General features: G+C 58.6%; 2 protein-coding genes across 2 annotated transcripts; one reads left to right on the top strand and one right to left on the bottom strand.

Moving 5' to 3' along the window:
• Positions 1–1,632: 1,632 nt before the first annotated feature.
• Positions 1,633–4,969, top strand: NCLIV_063930 (putative Casein kinase one (CK1); the record flags this gene model as incomplete). The annotated part of the gene is made up of 5 exons (XM_003885944.1): positions 1,633–1,906; positions 2,335–2,483; positions 2,931–3,150; positions 3,484–3,724; positions 4,108–4,969. The coding sequence occupies 5 exons, from the start codon at positions 1,633–1,635 to the stop codon at positions 4,967–4,969; spliced, it is 1,746 nt and encodes a 581-aa protein (XP_003885993.1).
• Positions 4,970–9,800: 4,831 nt separating this feature from the next.
• NCLIV_063940 (uncharacterized protein) lies at positions 9,801–14,384 on the bottom strand (the record flags this gene model as incomplete). Its single annotated transcript, XM_003885945.1, has 2 exons — positions 9,801–12,019; positions 12,245–14,384. The coding sequence occupies 2 exons, from the start codon at positions 14,382–14,384 to the stop codon at positions 9,801–9,803; spliced, it is 4,359 nt and encodes a 1,452-aa protein (XP_003885994.1).
• Between the last annotated feature and the right edge of the window lie 474 nt (positions 14,385–14,858).

Here is a 14,858-nt window from a genome sequence, read left to right on the forward strand (position 1 = left end):
CGCCACCGCGTTATCTAAATCCTTTGATCGATTCCTTTGCGGGTGGGTTTGGTTTCCGCTCTGCGTCTCCGATCCTACCCTTTGTCGTCTGTCGCCTGGTACCAGTCTCTTTGGTTTCGTTGGTGCTCCACCTTTTTCGTCGTCGACCTTTGTGGTTCAAGACGGCCCACTTTTCTCGCGTTCTACGCGTCCTCTTCGCCGCCGTCTCTACAGTCTCGCGATCTGCTCATGTAGCCATACATTGGCCGGTGTGGACTCGAACTGGCCAACCGAATCGGTCACACGTTTTTCTGCGGTATGCACAGGAGATGCCGACCTCGGGTAGTCTTCCGCCTAGACAGGTCGGGGCGCCTCGGGCGCAACTGTCAACCTTCGTGTGCTATCCGGGTTTTTGGAGTTCGATACACATCTCCCACTCTCGCCTTTTTCCGCGGGGGTTGTTTGAAAGTCGACGGCGTTTCCGTCGTCCGGTCACCTCATCGGCCATTTCTGCCTGACCGTTTTACGTGCTTTCACCGTGCAGCTTTCCCCCTCACGCATCCTTTGTCTCTTCGCTTCTCCATATGTGCGCGCGTGTGTATTTCTGTGTATATCTCCAAACCGCATATGCTCAAATACATACAGCTCCAGTGACACGAGCATATGTTTCCGTGTGCCTGTGTATATGTGTCTCTGTCTGCTGCGTCTCTGTATCCCTCTCCTCATCGCCTCCACCCCCACGCAAAAGAGGAACAGTAGACAGCGAAACGTGCATTCGTTTTTATGCCGACCTGCTCACCCCTGCTGAACGTGGATCCCGGGCGCTTCCCGGAGCTACTTCCGGGCTTTCCGTAATGCATTGTAACTGGTTCTGCTCCTCGCCTTCCTGTATCGCGTACGCGTTTTGACCCCACGGCTTCCGGCGCGTTCTTCTGAGCGTTTCAACGGAAAGACGCACGCTGCTCGAATGCCTCGTCTTCCGCGTCTGAACAGGCATTCCCAGGCGTCGGTCTGGTAGACGCCTACCCGCTCTGGTCCATGCCCCTTCGTGCTCACAGCTTCCAGTTGGTCCCCTTTGACTTACACCGTGCGGTTCGTCAGCGCGGCAGTCATTTGTTTCTCGTGGTTCTTCGGGCGCTCTCACGTCCTGAGGCCGTTCCGTTCGCCGCGCCTCGTGCTTTTTCTCTGGCCGCGGCAGCTCGTCTTCCTCTCTAACGGTCCCTTTCCGGCGCTGCGTTTCCAGGACAAACAAGGCACCCTTTTGTCTGGATCCCACGACCTCTCGGCTCCGCCAGTGCCGCATTCATTTCCCAGCAGCTGGCCCTCTAGGTGTCGTCACACACGTTAGCGTCAAGCTGCGTTGGGCAACCTTTCTTCCTTGGTTTTTTGCGAGATTCTTATTTCCTTGCTGTCTGCGTGCCGCGCCGAGACGAGGCGGCGACGGTCAGCGCTACCCTTATCGCACGCTTCGCCTTTCTCGTTTTATCGTTTTCTTTTGCGGTTTCTTTCTCGGCGGCTCCGCCGCAAACGCCCGGCGGTCGGGCCTGCGCGGCAGTCGCCATCCGTTTCCGCTCTCTGCGAGGAGCGAAGCCATTTCTCTTTCTTTCGGCGTCGCGTATCCTCTTCGTCGATCTACGTGGAGACGAGAAGAAGATGGGAGGAGGCGGTGGACCAGGAGTCGCACGAACAGGGAACCACCATGGCCACGGGGGGAACGGAGCGAACGCGCACACGCCGTGTCCCCCGGCGGTTGTGAACAAGGTGTACAGAGTCGGCCGAAAGATTGGCAGTGGGTCATTCGGGTGTCTATACGACGGCGTGGACATACGCGATGGCCGTGAAGTGGCGATTAAGCTCGAACTGGCGAGCACAAAGCACCCGCAACTCATCTACGAGGCGAAGATCATCCGCCTGCTCCAAGGGGGAGGTAGGGCGACGGCTAGGAAGCCGCTGCATAGGCACGCGAGGTTGACGAGGGGAACTTTCAGAGGCACAGGGAGGACGAGAGAAGAGAAGCAGAGAGAGCTCAGCGCCGCCTGCGTGGACGGCGGTGACAAATAGGCTGCGGGGTTCGGCGTCGATGGGGTTTGAGGCGTCACAGGTGGTCAGTGCGAAACGTAGCAACGCAGAAAGAGTGAAGCGACCGAGAGACTTAAAATGGGGAAGGCGTCAACTGACGAAAGGGAGACAGAATCAGGAGACAGGACGGACAGGCGACAGGAGAGGGGCGACAAAGTACGCTGTATAGATGAGAGAAAAGGGTGTGGGAGGGAAACAGGTGTCGAAGAAACGTCGCGTTTTCGACTGTCCTTTGATCTCAGTTCTTCCGGGGGTTCCGTGTCCCTTTCTTCTCAGTGGGCGTTCCGGTGTGCTACCACTACGGCGACGAGGGCGAGTGGCACGTGATGGTGATTGATCGACTTGGCCACTCTCTGGAAGATCTCTTCAATCTCTGCAAGAGGAGCTTTTCTGTGGAGACGGTGCTTCATCTCGGCATTCAGATGGTAGGGCAGATGGGCGCATTTTTCACTCTCGACTCCGTTTCCGATTCCTCGCGCTTCTTCTGTGCTGGACTCAAACCACTTCTTCGTCACCGACGGATCCTTTGTGGAACGACGGCGAAATGCGCGCAGGTGCCCATGCGACTGTAGACACATGTCGGGTCCCATCTGCGCAATCTTCTGTGCACGATCACCGGGGCGGATGGGCTGTATCTGCTGGCGAAATGGAGCGGATAGACGCCGGGGGTGCACAAAATGTAGAGATAAAATTGTAAATGGTTCCGAGAATATCTTACATAATGTTCCTTTGCATTTACTCAAACTTACACAGTTTGTTGGTAAGTCTGTAACCAGAGAGCTATAAATACTCTGTTTGAAGAATCCCAAGATAGCAACTGCCCTACTCAGTGTAGGCATGGCGTTGGTGTGCGCCTCTCTGTTTGCTCGCAGTTGGACCGAATCGAGTACATCCACAAACACCACTGCATTCATCGCGACATCAAGCCCGACAACTTCCTGGTGGGGCGCGGAGACAATGCAAATGTCGTTTACCTCATCGACTTTGGACTCGCCAAGAAGTTCCGTGACCACACCGGGAGACACATCGTCTACAAAGAAGGAAAAAACCTCACTGGAACCGCCCGCTATGCTTCACTTGCAACTCATCTGGGTACGCATACATACATGCATACATCTGTGCACATATGCATATATACTTTTTTCATGCATGTGCATATCCAAGGGATGCAAGGAGGATAGGTTCCTGAGGGGAAGGAAGGGGTTCCTGCTGCTCTCTGCCTGCGTTCCTGTCGGCACGTACGGAGCCGTGTGTACACCCGCCAGTCGAGTCGGCAGAACTTTTGTACTTCGGAAGGCGCGGCTATCTTCAGTGAGCACTTGTGAGCCTCACACCACAAGCACTAGCATATATATATATATATATATATATATATATCCTGTGAACTTGGCGTGCGTCTGTGGATCCGTGATCGGTTTCCGTTAGGCATTGAACAAGCACGTCGAGACGATCTCGAAGGCTTGGGCTACGTGCTCATTTATTTCCTTCGAGGCTCTTTGCCGTGGCAAGGCTTGAAAGCGACTTCGAAGCGCGACAAGTACAGCAAAATTACGCACACAAAGATGAATGTGGATATCAACGCTCTCTGCGAAGGCCTCCCCTCTTGTTTCTCAGAATTTCTCTCGTACTGTCGGGCGCTCCAGTTCACTGACGCCCCCAACTGCAGGTGAGAAAGGTCCCCCCGCAGGAGCAAAGTTAAGATGTGGGAGGCTGGCTGACCCCCCTGCCAAAATTTCCCGTGTGTCCTTGTCAAAACGCATCTCTCTGTACGCCCACACATATACCGTTTCTCTCTCGCTGTATATAGATAGATGCTGTATACATACATATGTATATATATAGGTAAATGTATATCTGCGTGGGGACGTCGCCGAGGAATACCAAACACCCATCTCTCGTTTTTGACGCCGGCGCGCGTAGGTCTGTGTGTCAGTGTCGGTAGACGGTCGGCAGGCGATACAGAGTGCTGCAAGAGCCCGGTCGCCGCTGCGTGATCTTCTTTCCATCTCTGTCCCTTCGTCCGCTTCGCTGTCTGCGTGTGCCTTCTAGATACCTCCGTCGTCTGTTGACAGACGCGCTGGCGGAGCGTCGATCGCGGAAGTTCGCATTCGACTGGGCACCGCTTCTGTCTGCCTGCTGCTGTTGCATTTGTCGCCCGGCGGTCATGCCCGCCGCGCTGTCTCCGCCCGCTCTCGCGCATCACGCAGGCGTCGCGCCTCCGGTCCACACCCTGCTTCCGCAGCAATCCCCTCACCTGGTGCTGCACCACTCGTACGCGCCGGTGGTGTCTCCGCGCAGGGGACAGAATGTCCCCGTCTCGCTGGCCCCGCGGGCCGGAGGCGGACAAGCCGGAGGCCGGTGCCCGGGGCGGGGCCCGGACGCGGGGCGTCTCTTTCTGGGGTTCGCCGACGACGTGCTTCGGGGCGCGCCGGCGTTGCCTGGCGCGAAGAAGGAGGGAAACTGTCTAGTGGATCTCGAGGAGGAGAAGCTGGCTTGCCTCCGGAACGAGCGCACAGACCACACGGGCATGCGCTACGTGGGGAAACAGGCGGCAGGCGCCGTGCAGCCCCACGGCCCCCGGCAGTGCTACGGCGGCCAACTGTGTGCCTCGCCAGCGCTCCTGGTCTCGTCCCTCCCTCTGCTTCGGCCGACCCCACAAACTGCCAATGGGACGACGCCCCTCGGGGCGCACGCGCAGCCCGCGCGCCTGTCCCCTGGTCGCGCACCCGTCGTTGTCGGAGTCGCGCAGTCGCTGGGTCTCGACCTCTCGGCGGTTGCCGCAGCGGCCAACGTCGGCGGCGCGATGGACCTCGTCGCCTGCGCCCCCGCCGTCTCCCCTCTCGGAGACGACCGATTGGGCCGCGACTTCTTCGAGCCCCAGAAATCCCACTTCCACGCGGTGCTCCATTAGCGCGGGAAACGCACGCGAAGGAAGCGCACGGCGGCACAAACTCGCGGCATGGCGAGGACCTCAAACACGCAAAAGGCACCACTGTATACAGACTTCCATACCTATTATTTTATATCCGACCGTTTATATGCAAACCCGCATCGATGCGTGCCTTGATGGACGCGTAGAGCCACTATTCTTTTCCGGCCTCCAGAGGGCCCGTGCACCCGTGGAGAGTTCGATGCCGGACTTTGAGTCGTGTGAGGCACCTTTATCGAGAAGACGCATGCTTGCCGTGTTCATGGCGCGGGCATGCGCCTGTCTCCGATCGCACAGGAGAGAAACCGCATGTGCGGAGCCGTTCGCGTGCGGAGAAACCCCTGCTGACTGGTGCGTGCGCTGTCGAAAGCGCCTGCTCGAGATGTGTACAGAGAAATCGAACAATCTATGCGGGTATCTCCGCTGCTGCTGTCCATACACGCCAGGGAGGGAGAACGCGGCGGAAGAGATAAGGATCAGGAGGTAGTAGGCGTTTCGCCGGCGGTCAACAGAGAGTGGCAATGGCCGACAAGTCCAGGACAAGAGGAAATGGGTCTGACTCGCGCGCCCCGGCGGCTGGGTAGAAACACGTGCAGAGGAGAGAGAGGAAGACGGAGGACACGAAACCGTTGACGGTTGCCAGTGATCATCAAAATGACGAAGAAAGAAGCAACGTCCGTGGAACAGGCCGGCAGAAGGAAGGTAGAGTGAAAGAGAGGAGAACACGAAGGTGGACGTTGCGTCAATAAAGCTGTGGATCTATGGGAGGGATTCTTTGAGATGTCTTGGACTTGCGCATTCTCGTTGGTTTTCTGTCTCGTTTCCCCGGCTGTATACTAATTCTTTGAGGTCGTTTTTTCTCCAGGTGCTCGTGACTGTCTTCGGCACAACTTCCTTCTTTCTCTTTCCATTCTGGAAGAAGGAGAAGATTCCAGGAAGCGAGCACGAAGAGACGGCAAGAGCCAGCGACAGCGCAGTGGAAAGTAGAGGGTCAGTCTGGACGAGTCGCGGATAGAGCGATCCTCCTCTTTCATTTTCTATCCGAATGTGTTTCACGTTTCTTTCAATCCAGCTGTTCGTTTTTGATCAGGCGTCCTCCTCCCTCGTATTTGTCCTTGTTTTCAAGCACGGGTGTCCCTCCATGTGTGGCAAGCTCCTGAAGTGCGTGTTTTTCCCGTCTCCGGGTTTTGCTGGTCTTTCTCTGCTGCCGCTCAGCGCTGTTGTTTTTCCGCGTCAGTCCGGAGGCCTCTCTGGTGTGCTCGTTGCGTCGCTTTCGCCTTCTAGAGAGAGGAAGCGAGACGGAACGGGAGACCGAGCAAGGGGAGAGAAGAGCGCAAACACTGGCAAGGTCGCGCAGCAGAAATAAAGAAACGCGAGGGACAGGGGGGCGCAGGAAAGACAAGTTCGGGAAGAAAGGCCGCACCTCAGGAAGCAGCGGGGAAATATCCGAGGAAGAAGACATGAAAGACCTGACGCCCGTGCGGCTGTGCGCCCCGGTATGGAGGCGCGCGTTTTTGCGGCTGTTCAGCCGTCTGTTCACGTGTCCCCATCTTCCGCAGAAAACAAGTTTGTTTGTCACGGTGTCACAGGTGGGGGACATTTCATTTCAGGGTCGCGTAGTCTCGGTTGCGAGACAGCGCCTTTGTTCTTTTCTTCTGCCGCTAAACCAGCCGACGATCATTCTTTTTCCGGTTCGCCGTTTTCGAGAGGGGAAACGGTCTCCACCGTCCCCCTCTACGCTGCCCCTGTGTAAGGTGCCAGTTCTCGCGGCAGCGCCTCCAGACGCCAGGGGCTTGGCAGCGATAGGAAACCCGCACGTGGCGGAACAGTCAAAGTTCGGCAGAGATGACCCGGGCAAATGAGCACTAGAAACCTCAAATTCCCTGAGAAAGGCAGAGAAGAGAGAGTGCCTAGCAGAGAAGAGACAGTGCCTAGCAGAGACGGGAGAAGAAAGGAAAAATCGGTCAGCGCGTTGACCCGAGATCGCTGCACACAAAGTCCAGAAGAGGCCCCGTCCCCGGGGCAAGGCCACATCTACGCTAGAGCGCTCTTTTATCGCCTCTTTGGTAACACCTGTGACGCGGCAAACCGGCGGATTGGGAGCAGCTAGACATGAGCGTCATTGTTAGATTCTATTTAAAGCGACATTTTCCCCACTTCCTGATTTTGGATCATGGCCCCCCGTTCGTGTGTGTTGACCACAAAAAGAATGCCTGGTTTTGAAGCCTGCCGAGCTGGCGAGCAGCTAGGTTTCGACTCCTGGCTTCGAACCGCGTTCCCTGGTTCGGCGAGACATCAGACAGTGGGAAACGTTAACTGGTGTTCAATCTTGGCGACGCCAAAAAGCGAGGCCGCTTATTGGAAAAACCCGAGAACAGAGCCCATGGAATGGTGTTTTAACACGTGAGAAAGCTCGACTGCTGTGCACCAGAATGTGCGCTCCCTACGGAGAGCGACGCCCTCAAAACCCCAAAAAGGAAATACAAAGACGTGGAAAACTCAGGGCGATACACACAGCCTCAGTTTCTCTCAATGTTCCACGTTTGATGCGATTGCATTAGATCTCTCAACTCGTGGTCCCACTGTGCCTGCTTGCCTGCATAATTACGGCGAAAGCAAAACGGCACGACTACAAAAAGAGTCAAGTTGTCCCTGGTCGCCGCGTCAACGGCGTTCTGCCCCGCCCCGATTACACGAGAGGAAAATCACGCATCTGAATGCGTCTTTGGCCTCTGAAAACCTCGCTTCTCTCGGAGATCTCCGCACCCACCTCAGAGGCCCTCGTGAGCCATTTTCCCTCTAAGACTGTATCTCGTAAACGGTCGCTGCGAGTGAAAACTCAACATGCCCCTCGATGGAGACTTCCGCCGTGCCTGTTTCTAAACTCCTTTCCGCAAAAACACTTTCTTCGCGGCACACCAGGCGCGACCCCCCGAGACCACACCAAGGCGTGGGGATTCATCGGCGGATCGCCACAAGCCCGAGAGGACAGAACCAATCAGGAAGAAGGAAGGGGGGTGGTGCTGGAAAATGCGCTGCGTCGCCTCGTGTTTCAGACACACAGGCCACTGATGGTGTCCCTGGAGCCGCAGGAAAGCCACTCAAAATTCTGAAGAACGGGAAGCCGTCTGCCACGTCTCCGGGCTCGCCTCTTTGCGCGAAAAGGAGTCAAAAAATCAAATGCGCACAAAGAGACAGGGAAACGCCGCGCAAGAAACCCGCGGAAGCGTCAGAGCGACAGGGACGAAGGGGAAAACCCAGGAATGGTGCTGGCTGTCGGCCTGGAAGCCGCGGGAGGGGGAGGGAGAGCCCGGGCCTGGTGTGTTCGTCCCTGGAGAAGATCGCACGAAGGAAAAAACGCGATTTTTTTTGACGGAGGGTTCCCGTTTCCCTCTTGAAAAGCGCCCTCGTCCGACGACAAGGCGTTCTTGCACAGATCCGAAAAGCTGACAAGGAAAAGAGAGACTGTGCCAAAACGCGAGATGCCCTCGTGTGGCCCGTGGTGCCAAACCCGAGAGAGCGCTTCAACTTTTGCAACGCGACTCCTGCCTCTACTGCAGAGGGTCTGTGTGTGAAAAAGAACGGGATCCCCCCTTGCTCAAGGCCAGGCAGAGGAGGGACCCGCCGGCGCGCCATCTGCAGAGCTGCTTTCGATTCGCTGGCGCATGCGAGACCACGATGGCCACGTGAAAGCGCCCCGATTTTGGGTAGCACGCACAAAAGCACACACAGTGAACCGCGATTCCCACGCTTCCAGCTGTGACTGACGTTATGCATGCGCTCGATGAACACGCTTGCGTGGGTTGCCATGCACAAGTGTGGGAAACATGTGAGACACGCGTTGCAGATATGCGGACAATCCCCCCTTTTCCTCTGTCCGGCGCCGGAGGTTCACAGGAAGGCTGCGCCTGCGAGAGCGAGGCGGAGAAGCTGCAGCCTCCTGCGCGTCTCTTGCCTCCCGCGCGCCGAGACAGCTCGACTGCTATCCCAGCACGGGGAGAAGCGACAAAGGCCTGCGCGTTGAAGATTGTCGAAGATGGTCTCCCCCTGTTTTTTATTCTCCGTCAGCGCTGAAACGTCTAGGCTTCCGCGATTTTGGGTCGCAAATCGCGCGCGACACAAGGCCCTCGCCCGCACAAGAGGCGCCGCATCAAACTTTCTGGCACAAAACGCACAGTCTCCATGTCTCCATAAAGTAAAAAAAGACATCTGGAAAACAAGTCCGCGGTGGGACCATCTCTTCACTCCGCAGTCGTGTCGACTTGGACTCGACTTTATGCGCCTGTCAAAAGGACCTCTAAACCTGCCTTACACTCGAGTATCGGGAAACGGTATGGGAGCCTCGAATCTTCTGTCTTCTATCTCCCTGCCGTTTTTTTTCCACCTGTCCCCTTCTCTCTGAGGGGAAGCATTGAAAGCATGCCTCTGGCGAACCCCTCGAATTCAAAATGGAGCGACGCCGCCTCCTACCACTCTGGGCCACCCTCCCCCCCCCACCCCCCGTCCCTTACCCTGGTTCCCTGTCGGCATCGGTTCCTCTCCTCTCCGTCCGCATTTTCTCTGTTTTCCTGGAAACGTTCATCCATTCCCCCCGAGAAACGCGCACCGGCACCCTCACAGAGATCGTCTCTTGCGTGTCCTTGCTCCGTTATCCCCGTCGCTCCCTTCCCCCCCCCCCCCCCCCCGTAAGAGTCAGCGTCGCCGTTTCCACCCCACGCCCGTCGTCGGGTCTGTCTCGGAAACGGAGACCAGCCTCAGCGAGGGCAGTTGGACAGTCTCACGCAGCCGCTCCGGTATTGAATCCCCGCTTGCCTCAACCAGGAAAGCCGTCGTCGTTTCCCAGCATGAGTTCCTCAGCGAGCGTTCTCGCGTCGCTTGACCCGCCGGCGAGACTTGCGCCTCGGCCTCCCACTCTGCCGTGTCTTTCTTCGTCTCTCCCCAATCGCGCGTCGCCGTGATTCGCGCGTGCTCCGCGGAAATAGTTCGGGAAGTACGTGTGGACGGCAGCCCGCGCATGCATGTCGAGGGCGCTGAAGAGAATCCGCTGCGCTGCGACCTCGACCTCGTGCGGGAGCTGGTTGAGCAGCAGGAGGCACTCAAACAGGTGGAGGTACGGCAGAACCATTTCTCTGCGGCACGCGTCTTGGACGTGGAAAATGTGTTGCTGGACCATCCGCCGCCTCTCCTCTTGCTCGGCCACCGTCGAGAAACAGAGCGCTAGACAAGCATCCCTGAGGTCCGTGAGACAGATCAAAATCGCGTTCTTCGTCAGGGACAGTCCTCCCAGCGGGGCGAACGCGTCGTCGTCGTCGTCGCCCTCGTCCAAAAACGCACACGAAAAGAAACTGCCGCCAGCAGCTTTCTGCGAAACCTGCTTCCCGTCTCGGCGACCTAGACCGTTCGAGAAAGCCCCGAATGGGTCAGGCACCGAACGGCTGGAAGCTCCGAACCGCGAGGAAAGTGCGTCGCCTCGCTCGAAACGACTCGCGCCCGTCCCCAGTCCCACGGAAGGCGACGCCCGTGTGCCTGCGCAGTACGTCGCGCCGCGCGTGATCATGCCGTGAGAACTCCCGCCAAAAGACGCAGCCGATCCGTAAGCTGCGGGCGAATCACGGAAGAGCCCTTCTCGACCTCCCGCACTGGGGTAACCATCTTCTTCTCGATCTCTTCCTCGGAGTCCAGGCCTCCTGTCGCGGTACCCGTCCTCCGCTTCGTCTTGACCCCGTCCCGAGGACCTCAGTCGCCGTCTCTCCGCGTCTCCTGGAACGCCCGGGCGGCTCGCCCCGTCCCCGGAGGCCCCGTTTCTGCGACTCCGACCGCTGTAAAACGCCCGGAAGTCCTCTTCGTCTTCCTCTTGCAACGACCCGTCATTCTTCAAAGCTTCGACGGCGAGGAGATGCGCCTCACGCACACCGCGGCGAACCACTGAAAACGCCCTGCGGTGGCTCTGAAGCTTCACACGGAAACACTTGGAGACAGCGTCGTACTGCATCCCGGCATAGAGAGGGAGTTTCGCCGCCTCGCGTGCCCAGCTGTCTCCTGTCCCCGCTGCAACTGCGCCCGAAGAGGCCCAGGGACGTCTGCTGCGCAGAAGCGTCGATGCGGCCGACCCGTTCCCACTGTGGGATGACCCCGGGGAGGAGGCGTGCCGAAGGTAGGCGCCACTGGGTCCCCGAGAGGACGACAGACGGTCTGAAGCCGAATGAGCCGCCGACAGCATTCCCCTCGTGAACATTTTATTGTCTGTCGGCGACGAGGCGGGGCGGCGACGGAGATTGAAGCCCGAGTTCCACGACGTGGGAGTCTCTGCAGAGTCGGTCTCCTGGTTTGGAGCGTCGGAATCTCGGCTTTCGCTCTTTGCGAGCTTCTCTCCGTCTTGCTCGTCCTTCTTCAGGGCGGCCTCGTCCACATCTTCAGGCGTTTCACCCTCTTCTATTCTGCTCTTCTTCTCATTCGGTTCTAGGTCGTGTCTCTCTTGTCGGTCTCCAATGGCTTCCTTAACCCGGTACAGATCGCCCTCTCCCGCGTCGCCTTGCTCCAGCTTCCGTTTCCTCACGCGCCCCTCCTCGTCCGCTTCTCTCTCCTCGCCGCTGAGCGTCGCCAACCCGGCTCCGGACTCTCTGCGAAGGCCTCGCCCTTCTTCCTGCCGCACCTCGTCTTCTTCCTTGAACTCCTCTCCGTCCGGCTCGCCGTCTCGTTCTTCCCACCGTCCAGCTTTCCCTCCTCGTCCACCTCTTCCTCGCCCCCCCGGACGGTAGTAGCTGACGCGTGTGTACCCCCCTCGTCCCCTGTTGTAGTACCGTTCCAGATGGGAGACGTTTCGGTACGAGTACGACTTAAGCTCGCCTTGGGATTCTCGCCGTTCCGCCTCCTGCGCCTCTTGCAGCCGCGCCTCCGTCAAAAACGCGCAGGCAAGACGGTAGGAACGCATCATGCCCCCGTGCTTATTCGGGGTGTAGGTTTTGTAGCGCTTTACGCCGTCGCGGGAATAAGCTGCAAACCAGCGATTGTTGCCTCGAGACCACCACAGACCTGAACCGCACGAAAAACACAGGGACGCCGGCGAACCGCAGCCGGTGAGACTAAAGTGTTTCAGCACCAGTCGGCACCTTTTTCCCCCAAGGGAGGAAACAAACGCAAATTTCTTTTGCTTCCTGTGACGAGCAAGGAAGAAAACTGCCCCCACAATTGCGCATCTTGGGGGAGCGGAGATAGCTCATCGAAACTGACGAGCTTATACGTGCTTGTGTCGCTTACCTCGAGGCCAAGGCTGGAGTCTATCGGCGAACGCGGCATTTTCCTCTGTGCTACCACCAGTAAGCTCTTCTTCTTCATCGAGGCCATCGTCTTCTCTGTCTCTGTCTCCTCCCCGTCGGCACGCCAGCCCTCTTCTCGGCCATCCACGCCCTGCGCCGCTCGGTCCCTTGATCCCGTAATACCCACCGTCTTTCTCTTGGTCTTCGCCATGCTCATCCTCTTTCATCCGCTCCTTCATCGCTCCTCTTCCCCGTCCTCGCCCTCCGCCTCGACTTCGCCCCCCCCGGCCGTAGCCGCCCCAGCTGCCCCGGCCGCCGCTGCGGGGCGAGGCGCCCAGAGCCATCCCGTCGTCCTCGTCTTTCTTCTCCCCGTCGTCATCCTCCTCACCGTTCCCAGGCCGGTTCACGCGGCCTCTCTCCTCTTCCTCATCCCAGTTTCGCTCGTCCCCCGCCCCAGCTCGAAGGGTGCTCCCCCGGGTGTGATAGATGCTGGTGCCTCCTGCTCGGCCGCCGCGGGACGAAGCGATCGGAGATTTACCGCGAAGGCGACTTCCCCGTCGCGTCCCCCAACACCCTCTTGTCGCTCTCGTCGAATAGCCGTCGTCTTCTTGGTCGCCTCGTGCGGTGTCGTCCTCGTCGTACTCGTCATCGTCTTCTGGGTCGTCTCTATCTCCCGGGTCCGGATTCGCTCGAAGGAGCGTGCCACCCTTCCTGACCTGCACATCTTTTTCTTCCTCATCGAAGCCTTCGTCCTCGTCTTCCTCCTCCCCTCGGCTGCCTCGCCGCCCGTCGTTGTCTCGCGCCTTTCGGATCCCGCCTCGGCCCATCGGCCAACCAGGCAGGCGGCCCCCCCTCCCCCCGCGGCTGCGGCCATACGAGCCCGGGAAGTGACCGAAAGAGCGCCCATCGAAGTCCTCGCTGCCTTCGTCTTCCTCTTCCGCCGCGTGCGACGCCTCAAAGTCTTCATCTTCCAGAGGCCGCCTCCTCCACACGCCCCGCGTGCGCCCGTTCCACGCCCCCGGGCCACCCGCAACACCTTCGGAGCCGGCGAGTTTGTCAGACCCCCACCGACCGTCGCCGCTGCCCAGGCCGCCCACGGAGCCGCCACAAAGGACGCTCCCCGAACTGTTTGAGCGTTCGCGATTGATGCTCGAAGGCGACCGATCTCCGACCAGGTGTCTCCTCGGTCGGCTCTCGCCTTCCCCGGCCTCGCCGGACGCAGCCGCTGCCGCCGCCGCTGCCGCTGCCGCTTTCCCTTGGTTCCTCAGGCACGCCAGACGGTGGTTCACGGCCATTCTCCGGGCTCCATCGAAACCGTATTTGTACACTGGAAAGTACTTATTCATAGTGCGGCCGTTGATGCTGATCCCAGCCAGCCACCGGCACTGCGTCTTGTCAAACCGGACGCCCACCACTTTAGGACACCGCTCGAGTTTCGCGTTGTACGAGGACGGAGAAAGAGAACGCGAGTGGCTGCCAACTTCCTCCTCTTCGAGAGGGGGCGATCCTGGCCTGTTCTGCGGACACGAAGATCCGGGCGACGACACCGGCGCCTCCTCCACCTCGTCTCGGACCTCTTCAGAAGGCGTCGCCTGCGATGCGGCGACGACCGCCTCTGGGGCAGGCGACGGCTCTGGAAAGGGAGACTCCTTTGCTTCTGATGATTCAAAGGCCTCTTTCTCCACCTGCTCCGCCTCGTCTTCTGCACCGGACGGCGCCGGCGAAAGCGACGGCGGCGAAGACCCGTGGCGAGAACAGACTGCAAAGAGCCGGTGGATGCCGCGAGGCAAAGACACCTCAGAAGACGCGACTGGCAACCTGGACGCGTCTCCACTCTTGCGACGACCAGAACGCCGCACACCTGCCAAAGGCAGCTCTGTAAACGATCCCGACTCACAGGTATCTCGGCAGGGACGAACGGAGAAACGACACGATCCTTCGGTAAGCGGAGCGAAGGGAGGCGACGAAGGGAGAAAACGATCATCTTCGGAAGGCGGGTGTATGGGAGAGAGAGGAGCATGCGACCGAACTACAGCATCGAGGGCCAACTCCTGCAACATCTCGGCAGAGTCGGAGCCCATGGTTGTCCAGCTCGCCGCCAACGTACGATCCTCTCGTTGCGCATGGCCGTTCTGCCACATCGCGTACGGCCCTCGGAAACCTCCCAGTGGAAGACGTCGCCGGGATGGAGATGAGGAAACATGGAAATCTGCTTTGCAAGAGGCACAAGTTGAAGACGATACGCGAGACGGAGCGCTCAGAAGCTTACTCCCGTCGCCAAGTGTACAGACAGGCGCCCGTCCGTTGTCAGAGACTGCGTCATCCATTTTGCTGGATTGTCAAATCTGGCCTGCGACAGAACAGACACGAAAAAATGCCGTTGGCTTCCCCCTTCGAAAAGAACGTTTGAAATGAATGGCGTTCCTTCACATACTGGCAGAAATTGCATCCCTCTTGCCTGATTGTGAGGCGCGTTTCACTTAGGAAATTCTACAGCAATCAGACAGAGAGAGTAACTCCCGGGCACTGTTACGACCCGGAGACAGGAAGCAGCGTTGAGAGGAGAGAGAGAGCAGGCTCCAATCCTCTCGTTTGCGGTTTCATACAGTGCACCA

The sequence above is a fragment of the Neospora caninum genome, chromosome XII (genome assembly GCF_000208865.1).
Source record: "Neospora caninum Liverpool complete genome, chromosome XII".
Lineage (NCBI taxonomy): Eukaryota > Apicomplexa > Conoidasida > Eucoccidiorida > Sarcocystidae > Neospora > Neospora caninum.